The sequence below is a fragment of the Malus domestica genome, chromosome 12 (assembly GCF_042453785.1).
Source record: "Malus domestica chromosome 12, GDT2T_hap1".
Lineage (NCBI taxonomy): Eukaryota > Viridiplantae > Streptophyta > Magnoliopsida > Rosales > Rosaceae > Malus > Malus domestica.
The window spans coordinates 28,722,753-28,740,697 of NC_091672.1; the positions used below are offsets into that span (position 1 = coordinate 28,722,753).

Genomic DNA, 17,945 nt, shown 5'->3' on the forward strand with positions numbered 1-17,945 from the left:
TTTCTTCTTTTAATTTACTTACTTTCTCTTCAAATCAAACCCAGAAAAATCCCCAATTTTTTTTTTTCAATTTGCAGAGGCTTCGTCGGATCGTCGGATCTGCAAATTCATTTCAATCGACCTCTCCAAATCAACGTCAATCGATCTTGCAGAAGAAAGAGACAAACTTGCTGGCACATCTTCTCTTGGCAAACTCGAGTAGGGCGTGACAGTTGGTGCGGGATTTGGAAGAAGAAGCAAGTTGAGGAAGACAAAGACAAAGTGAGTTGAGGAAGACGAAGACCAAGCAAACGAAGCGAAGCGATGGTCTTAGGAATCCCATCCTTTTTGGGCGGTCTCGCTAAGACCGGTTAGTGAAGAGTTTAGTCGGCATGAGTCCGACGTAGTCCCATTAAACACAATCCTGGCTCGCACCAAACACGGGATTAATATTCTTAGTAAGCCAGTCCAATCCAGTGATACTTAGTGAGTGCAAACAAACACGCCCTAATAGTTGTCATAGAGAAAAATAAGTTTTGTTATTGATGGATGGTGATTTTGAAGTTTTGAATCCTCCAACCAAGTTATGATTCAATTTATAAATTTTTTGTTCGTTTGATTTCAATTTATGAATTGGCAAACCATGAGTTGCAATTAGAAAACCATGATCTGACTTCGATACGATCAACAATTTCATTAGCCTTAATTGCAATTAGAAAACTATACGATTCTGCTTGTTTATCCTACGTTTATTCTAGCTAAAACCCTAATAGTTGTCATAGAGAAAAATAAGTTTTGTTATTGATGGATGGTGATTTTGAAGTTTTGAATCCTCCAACCAAGTTATGATTCAATTTATAAATTTTTTGTTCGTTTGATTTCAATTTATGAATTGGCAAACCATGAGTTGCAATTAGAAAACCATGATCTGACTTCGATACGATCAACAATTTCATTAGCCTTAATTGCAATTAGAAAACTATACGATTCTGCTTGTTTATCCTACGTTTATTCTAGCTAAAACCCTAAGAGTGCGTTTGTTGCATCGGACTGTCCCGGACTGGACTAGCTGCATGGACTAAGCTGGACTGGCTTAGACTAGACTAAGCTGGACTAGCTTAGTGAAGCGTTTGATGCAGTGTCGGACTAAGAAGCAGGATAATTAAAAAAGTACTGTTACCAATTTGATGTTTGCTTATATTATGACTACATTATTGTTCTATTTTAATTACTTTTTATATTAAAGATATTATTAAAATTAATAATATTGGATTAGAGTGAGACTCAATAAAAATATAAAAACCAAATATTCTTGCCAATGAAAGAAACATACATGATTCAGGAAGCGTTTGTTGTACCGGACTTTCTCGAATTGGACTAAGTTAGACTGACTTGACTTAGACTAAGCTGGATAAGAATAGTGGAGTGTTTAGAGTTCAAAACTTCTTTTGTCATTCATTAATTCATTTTACTATTATTAATACACCTTTTTTATCTTAAAAAAAAAACAAAATACAACTATTTTTATTTGACTTCAGGAAGCGTTTGTTGTACCGGACTTTCTCGAATTGGACTAAGTTAGACTGACTTGACTTAGACTAAGCTGGATAAGAATAGTGGAGTGTTTAGAGTTCAAAACTTCTTTTGTCATTCATTAATTCATTTTACTATTATTAATACACCTTTTTTATCTTAAAAAAAAAACAAAATACAACTATTTTTATTTGACTCTCTCTCTCCCCCCCCCCCCCCCCCCGTCTCTCTCCCCTGTCTCTCTTTTCTTCATTCATTTGCTTTGGTTCTTCACGCCCAGATTCACTCTCAGTAAAACTCAAACCAGAAAATATAAAACCCACATTTTTCCTTCTTTGCATTTGCTTTCTCTTGAATTCAAACCTATATTTTTCTTCTTTTAATTTACTTACTTTCTCTTCAAATCAAACCCAGAAAAATCCCCAATTTTTTTTTTCAATTTGCAGAGGCTTCGTCGGATCGTCGGATCTGCAAATTCATTTCAATCGACCTCTCCAAATCAACGTCAATCGATCTTGCAGAAGAAAGAGACAAACTTGCTGGCGCATCTTCTCTTGGCAAACTCGAGTAGGGCGTGACAGTTGGTGCGGGATTTGGAAGAAGAAGCAAGTTGAGGAAGACAAAGACAAAGTGAGTTGAGGAAGACGAAGACCAAGCAAACGAAGCGAAGCGATGGTCTTAGGAATCCCATCCTTTTTGGGCGGTCTCGCTAAGACCGGTTAGTGAAGAGTTTAGTCGGCACGAGTCCGACGTAGTCCCATTAAACACAATCCTGGCTCGCACCAAACACGGGATTAATATTCTTAGTAAGCCAGTCCAATCCAGTGATACTTAGTGAGTGCAAACAAACACGCCCTAATAGTTGTCATAGAGAAAAATAAGTTTTGTTATTGATGGATGGTGATTTTGAAGTTTTGAATCCTCCAACCAAGTTATGATTCAATTTATAAATTTTTTGTTCGTTTGATTTCAATTTATGAATTGGCAAACCATGAGTTGCAATTAGAAAACCATGATCTGACTTCGATACGATCAACAATTTCATTAGCCTTAATTGCAATTAGAAAACTATACGATTCTGCTCAACCTTGGTTGTTTCCAGTTTCTCTCATTGTCAATTCCGGCATCTAGAAATGACTGAAGAGTACGGGAAGGACAACTTAATCACACAAAGTGAAGCCTTTCTCAATCAAGTAGTTCTTTGACATTGCAAGGACTCTCTAAAGGCACTTCAAACTTGTGATGACACTCTCCCTTATGCTGAAGAACTCAACATTCCAAAAAGGTGCATGGAATCACTTGCCACAAAAGCATCTACTGATCCTAATTTGTTTGGGTGGCCTGTCAAGGAGCATGGCGGCCCCATGCAAAGTCCTGGTGGGAGTGTCCTGTGGAATGGATTAAGTACGGGGGCCAGACTAAAGAAATCAAGTTCAGTTTACAGGAGGAGCTTCCTCCCATCAAATTTAGCTTCTAAAAATCAAATGAGTGTAAAAATAAATTCACATATTGAATTGGGTTTATGTGGGTATATTAGGTATTAAATTTGGGTTTAAAAAGATATTAATAGTTTAGTTAAAAATCAAATGGGTGCAAAGAGTAAGTTGGATGTAGAAATAGGTTAGATGAGTTTAAATAAAATTTCCCTTTATACTATTCCTCTAATAATGATGAGTCATTTGAATCGATGGGTCCTACCTCTATTAGAGAGATGATACAAATAAATCATAAGTTTTTCTTTTTGGTTTATTATAAGTTTAGCACCATTGTTTCATCAATAGCATTATGAACTCCATTGGCTCCACATTTTTCTTTTCAAATGCTAAGCAATTCCGAGACTTCCAAATTCTCCACAAGCCAAATACCACCCATTTTAGATCTCTCCAGATCTTCCTCTTTTTCATAATGGTCTATGAGCCATTCCCAACATTCAAAAAAATCACCTCCCTACACCAAGGTAGAATCTCATTGAATAGGTGCCCCAAACCAAAAGATCCGTGCAAACGGGTATTGAAAGAACATTTGACGTTGGGTTTCATCTGCAACACCACAAGTCAGGCAAGTAGTAGCAAGACGAATACCTCGATGTTGAAGATTCATTTTAACCGCCAAAATATCTTTACAACCCATCCAAATGAAATGTCGTAGTTTATTTGGGACATCCAACTTCTATATGTTTGACCATATCTTACTCCGGTCTTGTCCCACACTCGACTTCCCCCCGACCTTTTCGTCCAACCCTTTTCCCACTTGGATTTGTAAACCCTTAATCCCTAATTTACTCTCTCTTTAATCCTTTTGGATTAAATTAAAACACGGATCTGGGTGGGCCTGACAATTTCTGACACGACCTATTAACCCGACACGAAACGACACAAAATTAATAGGTTTTTTGGTCGACACGATAAGGAATCAGGTCGTTATCTAGTAACCCGATAAGCACCTACTAAGATAACGGATCAATCCAGTTATACACGTGAGTAACCCGTTACATGATAAGAAAATATTAATTTAATAATTTTATACATCTAAAAATAAAACTATAACTAACAGCAGTAGGATAACAAATTGAAAGTTCAAATATAAATACATCTATATATATTAAATTTAGAAAATTGATGATCGTTGGATCTCGACCGTCTAATGTTTTTCTTAGCCCTAAGTCAAACTCTCTCTCGAACTGAACTCTCGAATCTCAATGTCAAACCTCAACTCCGACCAGCCACAAATCTACAACCACCCTCTCCGATCTCCCTCCATCACACCACTGTCACCACATACAACCTAGTAACCCACCACCAGCTGATCTGCTACTTTTATCTCTGATTCTCTCTTTGGATCGAGCGAATCTTCTTAAGACATTTTGTGGCAATGTTAAGATATTTTAAAGCAATATTTATGTGAAAATGTGGCTGTGCAAATTTTTAAAACAAATTTTCAAACCAAATGATATATCACCGATAAGAAATTAACACTTAAGTAATAATCTAATCATCAACTGGCACATCAATTGGTTTAAAAAATTAGTTTAAAAATTTGGTCTCCCTAACATTATCCAAATCTAATACAACTTCCGTTCACAAGCCTGCAAATACCTTCCAGTTCAAGGCAATAAATTAGCAACCAAAGTTAAGAGAAACCAAAATAAGATCAAACCTCATATATTTCTTTTTCTCATAACAAGTAAAAAACCTTCCCTGTTTATATGTCTCTAATTTGTATCCCTTTAGGAATAGAGGCTAAACCTACAGAGAAAAAGATACACAAGACAAAGCACCTCCTCATCATCTGTACTCTTGTGGCAAGCGATATCCCGGCATTACGACCTTGTCAGCGAACATTTTGCCCGTCTTGGGCATGACGTGCCAGTGCAATGTCAAGTTGAATTCTTTACCCCGGAGATTGGTTCCCTACACAAAGATGAATTACAAAGAGAGTCAGTTATCGATGGAGCCAAGAAACTACAACAGATCTTAGTCTCTGATGAAGCCAAGAAACAGATGCAAAGAATGAAAGAGACTGCTCGTACCTGATCAATGAAGCGGTACTTGTTTGAAGTATGAATCCAAAACTTGGCATGTTCTTTGGTTGGTAAGATACCATCCCAAAGAGAGATCTGTAAAATAGTGTTAAAACTTTAAGCAAAGACTTATTTAAGCAATAACTAAAGCACTGTGCAGCCTACAAGCCCTAGAAGATACTATAGAGTGGATATGCGGATCCGAGGGACACATACAAGCAAAATAAATGGAAGAACAGTTATTCAGTGAAAGAGAAGAGTTGTTAATCTCAATTTTTTACCTTAAGAAAAGCAAAATCGAAACATATAACTAACCAGAAATATAACTTGAAACATATATGTGCAGATACCTGATTCAGTGAGTTCTTTGGGGTTCCATACTCAGCGGCTAGAAAAACAAAAACCTGTCATGTATTGCAGATAAAGTAAAAGGGATCAGGGTACTGGCTGGAAAATAAAGAGACCGAATTTTCTAATTGTGGTATGCACAACTTAAATTTCACCAGACCCTATAAAATAAAGGAAAACTAATGAAAAGGGTTTGAAAACTTTGAGTTTTAATGATAAGGACAAAATAAAGGGTAAAGTGAATAGTACCAGAATTGACTTTTTAGTGTAAAAATGTGGTTTTTCGTTAAAGTGAACAGTACCGGGTGCTTTTCATTAAAGTTCCCATAAAATAATGCAGTCAACCATGCCAACAAAAACCGTTTCTCAACACAAATGGTAGGTTTTGAATTTTGGTTGGTGCTTCTAGTCCTATGCATGATAGTTGCCATCACTCTCTAAAAAATCATTATCATAGAGTTCCGCACAGTGTACCCAAAGACTACTTAACGCATGCACAGAATATACTAAAATAATTTAAGTGATCATGAATGCTAACACATACACACACAAATTTGTGAAATTGCAAACCTGCTTTGTATTCCATGTAAACAATGACTGCAAGTCTGCTGATATATTCATAGTCATGCTGACCTGCATAAAACGAAAATCATTTTAGTTCATACCAAACTGTGATTCATTCGTACACATAATCTTCCTTTTTCAATCACCCAACTATCATGGTCACTATAAATCAAAGAAGCAAATCCGAAGTTCATGATTCAAAGTGTAACCAACGGAAATAGGACAACAGTTCAAGAACCTAGGGAGCAGTTGAATTGCTGCCAGTCAGTTTACTATAACTTTCAGCTCTAGCAAATGCCCTCGTATTTTATTTTACCTGCTTTCCTATTGGTAGAGGAATCACTTAAATAAATATTGTGAGCTCAGCTCATGCCCTGTAGACGTGTAACTATCTGTCAGTACTCTGAGGTTGCACCCAATCTCTAGACCCACCCCAGCCCAGATAAATAAACCTTAATATTAACTACGCAAATAGAATGTTATACCTTATCTACTTAAAAGTTCAAGCCAAAATTGGGAAAGAGAAATGTTAGGCGTCAACACGGAAACAATCCCGTCCCAATTGGAATGATCCCACTCTGTTCTCTTATATCCCGTCCCAAACCTCAACACGGAAACTACCACCTATAATTTGACTATAGGCCTCCATTTTGACTGAGGAGCATACCAAAATACCACACTTTTACAAGTTTTTAAGACAGTGATACAACTACTTAATCAGTAATTTAGTTATAAACCCATAAGCCAATGGGCTCGCACCAACATGTCAGAAAGGGGTGATTAAACTCTCTACGGATCCTAATACTACCGTTGTATTAACCCAACCTTCAATTCACAAAATGCATACCTAGATCAAATTCACATATCATGTACTGAAACTAAAACACAAAACCAGGAAATTTAGCACCGAAACCTGCATACCCACACACAACCTACACACACACAGCACATGCCCATGAAAATTTGATACAGAAAATAAACACAAAAGCCCAAAGTACCAATCTTTAAACTGGATTAATCAAATACTATCCAGAGACTCAGTATAATCGAAATTCAGTGAACACCCATTTCAGCCAATAAAAAATTGAATTCAAATTCAAAGAAATTTCACATATAACCCAAAAACTACAAATCCAATTATTAAAAAAAAAAAAATTGAAAGAAATGCACCTCGTCGTTCCCGTTCAGTTGCTTCTGCAACCAATTAATATTCAGCACCTAGAGAAAAACCCAACAAGCATATCAGAAACAAAATCCAACTGGGTATTTAAATTCGAACCCAAAAATCAAAATTTTTTGAAATCGTAGATCTGCCCCACAGAGAGAGCGAGAGAACCTGGACTTGCGTAGTGGGAGTGGGGTGGTTGAGATTATCGGAGATGGAGGCCATGGCGCACATCAGTGCCAAAATTGTAACTGCGAAGGTCAGCAGAGCATTGGCTCTGTACCCGAACGAATGCATTTTCCTACCTTCTTTCTTTATTTCTGGGATTTTTTTTTCTTGGATTTCTGCTTCGTCTGGTTTTGGTCCGAGAAAGAAAAATGTGTGCGCTTTTTGTGGGTTTTGAAGAGACGAAGACTTCAGAGGTCTTTATAATAAAACACATGTAGAGATCAGAGAGAATGTGAACTTTTGCTATACCGCTCAGTCATTGGACAAGACACGTCGGTGGGGCCCATTGTCTTCTAATAAATTAAGAATTTTAACGAAAACTTCTGTTAATGTTTACGAAAAATCATATTTTTACATTAAAAAATCAATATTAGTACTATTCATTTTACTTTTTATTTTATCCTTATCGTTAAAATTTAAAGTTTTTAATCTATTTTAATTAATTTTCCTTAATAAATTAACACATGTTTTATTGTTTTGAAAAGTAAGAAATACGTCATTAATTTTGTCCAATAATAAATTAAAACATGTTTTATTGTTTTGAAAAGTAAGGAATATGTGACTTTTTTTTTATTAGGTCAAATTCGAAAGTGAGTGTATAAAATATTCACAAATCAGTACCTAAGTATTATCTAATATTGCGTTCATATACCATTGATACTGAGAGACAGTAAAATTGAACTCCAACCTCAGACCTAGAAGTAATGTTCTTAATTAATTGAGCTAAAAGTACTATGCAAATAATATGAGAATGAAAAATAAATACTAAATTCTAAAATTTGAATTTTGCTCATAAAAACATTTGAATTAACTGTAAAAATATTATATTATACTCGCCCTCCTCATAAAATTACAAGGTAGAACTGTATTTTCAAAGAATACATGTTTTTACTAATAACTCAGTTTTCTTTGCGTTATGGAGGAGTGCATGATGATGGTTTTATTTATATTGAAGTAAGTAAATCGAACCTTAAAGCTTATCTTATTTTTGTATATTTATGTTTATTTTTATCTCTTAATAGTTTTAAATTTATTTGATTTAAAGATAAAGAGGAAAATAATAATAGAAAAAAAAAAAGAAGAAGAAGAAAATTAATGAAAATGGCTTGAAAACTTTGAGTTTTAATCAAAAGGACAAAAATGTGTTGTAAGTGAATAGTACCAGAAGTGACTTTTTAGAATAAAAATGTTCTTTTCGTTAAAAAAGAACAGTACCATGAGTGTTTCGTTAAAACTTCCAAAAAATAAAGAATAACAAGGCTCTTTGGGCTCTTCAAGTGAAGGCTGCCCTTAACTGGCTTACAAAAATGATATATAGCCCAACAACAAACTTAACCAGAGACAAGCCTAGGCCTGGCAAACACCATACACTTGATTTTGTTCTAGGTGAACAACGTTATGGACCCAGAGACAAGAGTGTAGAGTTAAAACACTACCTGGTGCTATAACCTTCGTCACCACAAAAAGACGTATATAGTGTTAAACAATGTGGCACTGTAATCGTTGTCACACTAAAAAATTGTTGTCGTCACACCAAAAAGGGCCTAGGGTATATAGTGTTAAACAATGTGTCATTGTAATTGTCGTCATCACAAGAGAAAATTGTTGTTTCTTTTTATGTTGGAATGATATTTTTAATCTAATTTATACTGGAGAAAGATAGATTCAAATTTGAGTGTAAAAAAAGGAGCACACTACTATTTGCAACTTGACGTCAACAATCTTTCAATCCGGAAAATTGTTAGAAATATGAAATTGGAGTTTGAATCCATCTAAGAATACCAAGCATGAATGAGTTTGAGTTGGTACCAAGAAGAAGACATGAACAAATAATTAACAAAGTTTTATTTATCCAGTCCCTTAATATAGACGAGACTGCGTACACCAAAGCACAAAGCTTCACATTTTACATAGACTTTATTTGATCAACATACACAAACACCCTCAGATAGATCACCTCTCACAAGGGAGATCATAATTTATGGCTCATCGGTGGATTCAGTAGATTCTTCAGCACCAGTGGAGGATTTGCCAAAGTTGAAGTTGGAACAACTAGTCCTGCGGGACAACAACGAAGAGCTAAATCCCAACCTTGAGTTCGTCAAATCAAACTGCAGCAGATTATCCTCCAACTGGAGTGCTCCGATCACGATCGAAGCCTGAGGCCTCAACCCACCGTCCACAAACCCTAGACACGCCACGTTGGGACTTGGCTGAACGATAACGTTATGACCATACAGCCTCCAGATGTTCCGGTTGTTGTCTAGAACAAGGTCTATGCTAGAAACCGTAAGCGCTGCCTTGTTGCTGGCAAATTTCTTCGCATCGAAACACACCCCGAATGGCGCCATGGGCTTCACTTGGGGTACCCCTTGGAGCTGATTGATGAGGAGCTGAGTGACTGCCCTAAAGATAGAGGTTTGGAGGATTGTGTAGGGAGTTGTGGTGCTGATCATTGTCCCACCAACCCCTCGTTTTGGTGAGTAGGGCAAGAGAGAGGTGTTGAGTGGAACCACCTTGTTGTTGATTTTGATGGATTGAACGTTTATGTAGTACTCTCCTTGCCTGCCTATGGTCAGTGGGGTGTAGGTCAACTTGCGCGACACGTCGATGCCCCGGTTCATGAGATAGGGTCCTTCCCCGAAGAAAATGACGCCATTCTGGCCAGGTGCAGAAGGGAGGCACACGGCAAATTTTGCTGGAAAGCCAAAGTGGGAGGCTAGTTGGTAGGGTAGGGAAATTGAGGAGTGGCCTAGGCCAGCAAAACCTTGAACATTTTTGGGTAGCCCTTTTTGCATAATATTTGAAGGTGCACATGCAAAGAGGAATTGAGGGACTTGGACCATTGGGCCAGGGCTCGAGCCTTGGGTTGATGGGATTGAGAGGACATCTTGAGCAAGCTCACCCATGGCGCTTTGGCGCGTCACAGGGTTTGTGGTCATGAGCCCACACGCGTTGGAGTGGCACCCTAGTCGGGTTCTAGACGAGCTGCATGTGCGGCATGTCATCTGGCTATTAGGATTGGCTCTAGCACACTGTGTTGAGTGGCAAACGGGAGCATTGTAGCCCGATGACAAGTACTGATTCTCACAATTGACTGATAAGAACCTCCCATTTAGGTCTATCACAAAGGGGAATTGGACTGGAGGGTTTCTTTTGTAAATTTGGGCCACATGAAGATTGGTTGCCCCATCTTTCTGCACCTTGAGGACAAGCTTATTTGGCTTGATGGGGATTTGGGGTCGGGTTTTTACTGTGGCCACAGACGTGAAAATGAGAAGGGAAAAGCAAGAGAAGAGTAGGAGCAAATTGGGAAGGAAAGAAGCCATGGATGGAATTGGAAACAAATTTTGAGTTGGAACGAAGAAGTTTTTGTATACCTAGAGGCTAGAGAGGAAACGTGGGAATTGGCAAAGAACGAGACAGAAGAGTTCGCAATTTATAGTGCGAGGGTTACTAATTTAGGGCAGGCTCTAGAGTGTGATGGACATGCATGTGGACATTTTAGGGTTTCAGCATTGAGTTCTTCTTTGATAGATTTTGGAAAACTTTTCCAGTTTATGTGACGTTACGAATGTGGGGAGGGGGTTCACATGTAAAGGGAAAGAGATGAGCATAAATCTTGACATGAAAACAAAGTCTTGGTGAGTGTGTAGGGGTACTTGGCACTTGGCAGTGAAGAGGCCTGTACCCAGCCATGCAAAAGCTTGTGCTTTAAGTAACAAACAAAAAAGTGTCACTGGGTTCTGGCTTCTACTTGACACCGCTATTAGTTTGACAGATTGAAACAAAAACAACCCTAATCATCTCTCTTAATTTGTTTAGGAGCATTGTTAACTGTTTATAAAGCAAGATTACATGCGCATGGCCAAACAGTAGTCGGTCCTAATTAACGGTAGTTGGTGCAGGGAGAAAGAGAGAAAGGGGAGAATTGTTAGTTGTTTAGGAGCATTGTTAAGTGTTTAGGAGCATAGGTTCGTTTCCGTACCTATTTTTATTGCTTTTTAGACTTAATTTTTGTGTCGTATTTTATGTTTTTCTTTGCTTTTCACTAATTTTGTTCAAATTTGTGTTCCCAAGCAATAACATTGAAATTAAAGCTAAAACAGAGTGTTTTAGGATTGAAAGACGTTTTCCACCCTGGAAGTAGAGGTTTGACGTGCAGATCAGTCAAGTTGGAAGATTAAATTGCACTTCCTCGGGACAAATCAAATATTGAACCTCATATGTGGAAAGCTCTAAATGTCTAGTTTGGAGAATTTTACAGTTTATGATTCAAGTTTTCTAGTAGACTTTATTGGTATTTTACCACAGATAACTCATAATGACGATTTCATGCAAATTTGCGAATATTGTCGAAATTTTAGAGATTTAGTAGCGTTCAAGGCACAAGTGGGGACACTACTTTAAAAGAGTATTTAGGTCTTCTAATCTAATCATTAAAGATAAAAGATACACAAAATTAAATCAACAGCTTAAATAAATGATGATTTTCTATAACACCAGCCGCGCGCGAGACAAGAATTGTTCTGGTACTCTCTGCTCTCGTTCTTCCGTCTCTTCTCAGTTTTTTCAAGCTTTTGATGAGTTTTTAGTTTGCTATTTTATTATTGCACATGAGTAGTTAAACTCTTTGTAGTTAGGGGTTAGTATGAAGCCCTAGACATGACTCTTTCTTCACTATAATATCTTTCCTGTTTGTGGATGAATGCTTACTTCACTATTATAATGAATGCATGTAACTTGTTTGTTTGATTGATCACCTTAGTAATCATTGTCTTCACAATCACTTCCGCTGCAAACTCTAGTCTTCTTTAGTTATATCGCGAATCTTTTAGATAAACCTCTTAAAGAAATAGAAGGCCTAGTATATTGCGATGTGTGATATGATCAAAATTTTGCTTTTACAGATTCCAAATGAAAAACTGTTATCCTAAACAAAGTAATTACTTTGAATCTTCATCAATCTTAATTTAATTCTATAAACCTTTACAATTTAAAATATTGTATATACATTATAAATATCTTGCATTCTTAGCAATATATGCTATGTTAAGTTCTTGTGATAATATTCATATTCTCTTTACACATTGTGGATTATATTCGTTAAGGTTGCTTGACAGAATACAAGAAATGAGGTAAACGACATGCACTTTACACATTCTAGAGAGAATCGATATAACATAAGTTACATAACCTACATGTGATAGCTATGTTATGGATATCTTCGTTCTATTTATTGACAATTGTATCACATATATATGGCTTGGACACATAGTCCTGGTATCTTCACTGCTCATGGCCTTTTGTTACATCATTTAATGGGCTGCTACTCATCAAATTTCCCAGGTAACCAGTCAACTATTTTTTATTCAGTTGACTGATGTAGGTTTTTATTCAATAAGAAAATTACAGGTGCAGGATGTATAATTTCTCCTTTTTTTTTTTGTTAGATTGCATGCCGGTTCGATGGTTCGATTTGAACTAGGAATGCACTTATTAAATTGGATAACAATCCAACCTAATGTGCTTTACAAATTCTTCCTAGAGAAGGACTTAGGTGGAAAGAATTCACTGCTATCATTACGTTCCAAATCACTAATATAAATTCATGTGAAAAAAGTCTTACACCTAACCTAATGACTCGGAATATCGCTATGATAGTAAACTCCTTATGCAAAAGTCTATCTCGTATAGTAAACTCGTTACGCGAAAGTCTATCTCCTTCTACAAAGGCAAGACTTTATAGTACTGGCTTAAACTCAATCCAGCCACCAAGCATAGTATAATCTATTAATGGTCTATTTAGATGATAAAACGCTCATAAAACCCATCTCCTTGGTTTTTATTTTTTATTTTTATTTTTTTATGGAACCCATGTCCTTAGTTAGGTAGAGATTAGAGAACGACCTATACATATCTAATACCCCACCAAGCAAGAAAAATATTGATATGGCACAATTTTCTTTTAATATTGGTGTGCACTGATAGCTCTGTATATAAAATGCGAATAAAGTTGCGTTTTCCAAGCAAAAGACCTGATGAAAGTGGGTGGATACTGGTGAGGTGAGGGTATGGAAGTCAAGAGATGGTCCTAATAATTTGAACAGATAGAGATTGATCCTTTAAATATTTCCAAGTTGAATCCTACACGCGATGCATTTTGAATTCGAGAACCACTACGCAAAGCCGAACGCAATAATGCCTAAACAAATCATCAATGGCTATTCTAATTGGATGAGAAGGCTCAAACACGTCCCTGAAATTACAACACATCTACAATACAAACAAATTACAATTGTCGTAATCTATCGAGTTCATACGTGTTTGTACCCTAAAAAACTTCGAATCAGAAGTTAATAATTCACTCATTGAACAGGTTAAGCAATACCATTTACCAAGCTACAAAACTTACTCATTACCATTTACCAAGTAGCATAAGCAATGGTACTTCCATACTTTCAAACTATTTTCGGCTTAGCACCACAACACAATAATCCTACAAAAATAAGTAAAAACATAGCCTGAAACCCTAGAAATAACTTCTACATGATACTACAACCATTAGGGTTCTCATCACTGAAGTAGTTGGCATAAGGATCAGATGCAGGTCCTGACGGCATTGGCTGTTGGGGCATGTAGCTCATCGGCGGCGGCTGCTGGCGGGCGTACATCATCTGATGGTACATATCATTTCCACCGTTGGCTGCTGCTCTCTGTTGATTCATCATCATGGCCAAGTATTGTTGCTGCTGCTGATTATACGGGTTTCCGGGACCCATACCGCCTTGATAGTATCCTCCTCCGCCGTTCATCATTGCCTGTGCAGGCAGTCCTTGTACTGCAGGAAAATTACCCATCTGCCCCATTGGATAGCTACCCATTTGACCCATCTGACCCATCTGACCCATTTGAGGTCTCTGCCCCATCTGACCCATATTTCCCATATGACCCATTTGACCCATTTGACCCTTTTGACCCATTTGTCCGTTTTGGCCCATGTAACCCATTTGCCGCATATCCTCACCATCATCACCACCTTTGGCGCCTTTCCCTCCTTTGCCCTCTTTGGCTCCTTTTCCATTTTTGCCCTCCTTGCTTTCCTTTCCACCTTTGCCTCCTTTCCCTCCTTTGGTATCTTTCCCTTTGAAATCAATCTCATGAAAATCATTTTTTCCATCTTTACCCCCGCCCTTTTTGCTTCCATTGCCCTTGCCGTTACCTTTCTCGTCTTTGGAACCGCCGCGTCCGATACTTGTACTCCGGCTGAGCCACCCTAGCAATCCACCTCCTTTTTTGCCATCTTTGCCCTCTTTCTTATTTTTACCCCCTTGCTTCTTATCCCCACCCTTGCTATTTCCACCGCCTTTATTTCCGCCATTTCCGTCCTTGCCATTCTTCTTTTCATTATTTCCACCCATACCTTTCATTTGCACAGGGAAATCAATTACCCCACCTTTCTTGGCAGACCCTCCCCCACCGCCGCCCCCACCACCTAGCTTTTTGTCGTTCATCACATGCATATTCATCATCCCAGCAGGCCCATGTGGGCCATGCCCATGATTAGCACCCATCATTGGCATCATTGGCATCATTTTCCCATATGGCCCTCCTCCTTGTGGCCCATTTACAATATTACCCATCACCTTGTTCTTAGCCATCTGATGATGTCCATGATCAAGCTCTTCCTCATCATCATAGTCATCATCATCAAACTCATCATCATCGAACTCATCATCAAACTCATCATCAAACTCATCGAAATCGCTACCGTCAAAGTCATCCGCCTCCGGCAGATTGAACTTCACAGACTTCTGGTTCTTCTGAGGCACCTTCATAACATTACCATTGCCTCCTTTCATTTGTTGGTGCTGTTGCTGGTGGCCTCCTCCGCCCTTTTGCGGTTGTTGCTGGTGGCCTCCTCCGCCCTTTGGTGGTTGTTGCTGGTGTCCCCCGCCTTTCGCATTCTGTACCGGCATTGCCATGTTCTTGAACTGGTTGTTGAGCTGGGCTTGATTGAAATTTGAACCCTTTGACCCTCCCCAGAGTTCTGCATGTTTCCCCTTCTTTTCAAGTTTCTTGATGATTGTGTGTGGATCAACATTCCCTGTCACAGTCACCTTGCTGTGTTCTGCATCAATACTTGTTGTGTACACACCTAAACAAGTGACCAAAATTGTGTGTTAGCATAAGTAAATAAACCATTTAAAATTCACACCACTACACTAAAACAATGACAATATTTATGGTAAATTGAACATATTTCGTCTAGCGATATTCAGTTTCTACTAAGCTCACATCGGAGTTGTTACTGAACAAAGAGAAGAATAATATTTGGGTTAGAAAAATGAGAATATGGTAACAGAAGAAAGTACCACAATCGAAAAATTCAAACCATTTTCGAGCCTAAACGCGGCGATCAAAATTGTGTTTTACCCTAAGTAAATAAACCAATTAAAGTTCACACCACTACACTAAAACAATGTCAATATTTATGGTAAATTGAAACATATTTCGTCTAGCGACATTCAGTTTCTACTAAGCTCAAATCGGAGTTGTTACTAAACAAAGAGAAGAATAATATTTGGGTTAGAAAAATGAGAATATGGTAACAGAAGAGAGGAAAGTACCATCAATTTTTTGCAGCAATTTCTTTATCTTGTGCTTGCATCCATCACAGTCAATGTTAACTTTGAGAACACATGTCTGCAAGTAAAATTAATCAGAAACGAACCAAATTAGACTGAGTTAATAACTTACTATATAGATTATAGTAATGAGAAACATAATTAAGAGAAAACAGAAGATAATGAAAAGGGTTCTAAACTAAACTAAACATCTTTGATTTTCAGACCAGTTTTGAGAGAAAATAGTGAAAACTGAAAAGGGTGTGTACCTGAAGCTTCATCACTTCCTGTTTACTCATTGTTTAGAGAGAGAGTGAGAAGAGCAAACAGGTATTCTGCTTGTGAGCTGAGAATATAAAGAGAGGAGAGAGGGAGAGAGGGTGGAGTGAGAAGAGAGAGACAGAGAGAGAGAGTTCAAAGCTGGTTGGTGAGAATTGAACACTTTATCTTTTAACCTTCTCTTTCCCTCTATTCGAGGGTAGAGAGAGAGAGTGTGTGTGAAGTCGGTTTGCTGTAGCTGAAAGACCGCGGCCTGATTTGTTAATCGGATATTTACTGAGCACAGTTTCAGAAGAGGTTTAAATGGTTACACAAAGATTGATGGCAGTTGAAAAATGGTAATCCAATAAAATAAAGGAGGGAAGGGAGCAAGACTAGCTTTTTTTATTTGTGTCTGGAAAACAGTGAAGAAACATTAATCGCTTTGGTCGGCATGAACGGAAAGCGATCCCTTCGGATCTCTTCCACTTAATCATTTTTATTAAATAATTCAGATTTTTGAAATTTGATTTAACGATTAAAAACACGAATTCATTGTAAAAGTTATAATAATTTTAACCGTTTAATCAAATTTCAAAGATCTGAATTATTTGATGAAGATAATTATGTGAAAAGGATTCAGATATGACCCCTAATCGGCATGAACATTGGAAAACACAAAGGAAATACTATTATATTTGAGTCAAGGAAACCCCATTAAGAGCAACTCCACCCATGTGGATTGCTCGGGGGACAGGGGAGAAGAAAGGGCCTGAGGCCCGGTGGACAGTGCTCCAGCCATGGAGAGCCCGAGTGAGGGTGGGAACCCGAGCACAAGGCCCGTGAGGAATCCACCAGCCTGCAGCCCGAGGGCCAGGCATTATTTAATTTTTTTTGTGTTAGCCCGAGGGCCTGCAGCCCCATTTCCAATGTTTTTTTTTATATTTTATATTATTTAAACAAACAAAAAAAAACTAATATTTTATTACATATTGCTAGGGGAAGGGCTCTAAGGGTGGAGATGCAAAAGGTAATTACTGTTCATTAATGGTAGTTACTATTTATTAAAGGCAGTTACTGTTCAATATGGTGGATTCAATAATGAATTGTCAGGGGGAAGTGCTCCAAGGGTGGAGTTGCTCTTAAACCAACTCATACATGAGTTTAGTTTGTAAGAACTGTGTATTTCATGTCTTACCCTAAAGCTTGAAAACATAAAAGATGAAGAGAAATATTAGCAACATTTTCATAATATATGGATAATCTCGTTCTACTTTTTCAACTCTCTTGTTTATTCTGCAATGTTACGCGAGTTCGAGCCGTTATTTCTTAGGTCACCCTTTAAACATCTTTTATGCAAAAAATTGACTATATTTGAAATTTTTTACTTATTTAACGGTTGCCCAATAAATAAACAAAATATGTTTTCCACTTAAGCATTGAAAATTTGAGCATTGAAAATTTGATAATGTTACCTGAATAATTAAATCATTTGTGGTTTAATTGATTTTTTACAAAGAATCTTTAAAATGTGACTAAAACTAAATACTTAAACGATTTATAGTTTGACTGATATTTTACAGAGTTAATCTTAAAATGTGATTTGAAGAGATGATGTGATTCGAGATGAGAATGAGAATCAAGAAAGTAAGATTTGAGTGAGAATGTTGCTTTAGAGAAACCACTGCCCAAACCTCTAACTAACAAAGAAAACACAAAAGGA

The 17,945-nt window shown here is 37.5% G+C and overlaps 3 protein-coding genes across 3 annotated transcripts; all 3 read right to left on the reverse strand.

The window, feature by feature from the left end:
* Positions 1–4,588: 4,588 nt before the first annotated feature.
* LOC103430480 (signal peptidase complex subunit 3B-like) lies at positions 4,589–7,555 on the reverse strand. The gene is made up of 6 exons (XM_008368624.4): positions 7,281–7,555; positions 7,115–7,162; positions 5,951–6,013; positions 5,383–5,436; positions 5,042–5,128; positions 4,589–4,922 (listed from the first exon to the last, which is right to left on the reverse strand). The coding sequence occupies exons 1-6, from the start codon at positions 7,404–7,406 to the stop codon at positions 4,797–4,799; spliced, it is 504 nt and encodes a 167-aa protein (XP_008366846.2). The 5' UTR covers positions 7,407–7,555; the 3' UTR covers positions 4,589–4,796.
* Positions 7,556–9,159: 1,604 nt separating this feature from the next.
* Positions 9,160–10,895, reverse strand: LOC103430479 (gamma conglutin 1-like). Its single transcript, XM_008368623.4, has one exon. It carries the CDS (start codon positions 10,664–10,666, stop codon positions 9,317–9,319), a length of 1,350 nt encoding a protein of 449 aa, XP_008366845.3. The 5' UTR covers positions 10,667–10,895; the 3' UTR covers positions 9,160–9,316.
* A 2,835-nt stretch (positions 10,896–13,730) lies between these two features.
* On the reverse strand, positions 13,731–16,518 carry LOC103423563 (heavy metal-associated isoprenylated plant protein 34-like). The gene is made up of 3 exons (XM_008361651.4): positions 16,234–16,518; positions 15,968–16,043; positions 13,731–15,495 (listed from the first exon to the last, which is right to left on the reverse strand). Exons 1-3 carry the CDS (start codon positions 16,261–16,263, stop codon positions 13,883–13,885), a joined length of 1,719 nt encoding a protein of 572 aa, XP_008359873.1. The 5' UTR covers positions 16,264–16,518; the 3' UTR covers positions 13,731–13,882.
* Between the last annotated feature and the right edge of the window lie 1,427 nt (positions 16,519–17,945).

What these genes read in the sequence shown, in the direction of transcription:
- LOC103430479 (XM_008368623.4), bottom strand. Translation starts at nt 10,666, where the DNA reads ATGGCTTCTTTCCTTCCCAATTTGCTCCTACTCTTCTCTTGCTTTTCC.
- LOC103430480 (XM_008368624.4), bottom strand. Translation starts at nt 7,406, where the DNA reads ATGCATTCGTTCGGGTACAGAGCCAATGCTCTGCTGACCTTCGCAGTT. An exon ending in CTCCCACTACGCAAGTCCAG is followed by an intron (nt 7,163 to 7,280) that starts GTTCTCTCGCTC and finishes GTTTTTCTCTAG; the next exon opens with GTGCTGAATATTAATTGGTT. An exon ending in AACTGAACGGGAACGACGAG is followed by an intron (nt 6,014 to 7,114) that starts GTGCATTTCTTT and finishes CGTTTTATGCAG; the next exon opens with GTCAGCATGACTATGAATAT.
- LOC103423563 (XM_008361651.4), bottom strand. Translation starts at nt 16,263, where the DNA reads ATGAGTAAACAGGAAGTGATGAAGCTTCAG. An exon ending in AGGAAGTGATGAAGCTTCAG is followed by an intron (nt 16,044 to 16,233) that starts GTACACACCCTT and finishes TTTTACTTGCAG; the next exon opens with ACATGTGTTCTCAAAGTTAA. An exon ending in ATTGCTGCAAAAAATTGATG is followed by an intron (nt 15,496 to 15,967) that starts GTACTTTCCTCT and finishes TCACTTGTTTAG; the next exon opens with GTGTGTACACAACAAGTATT.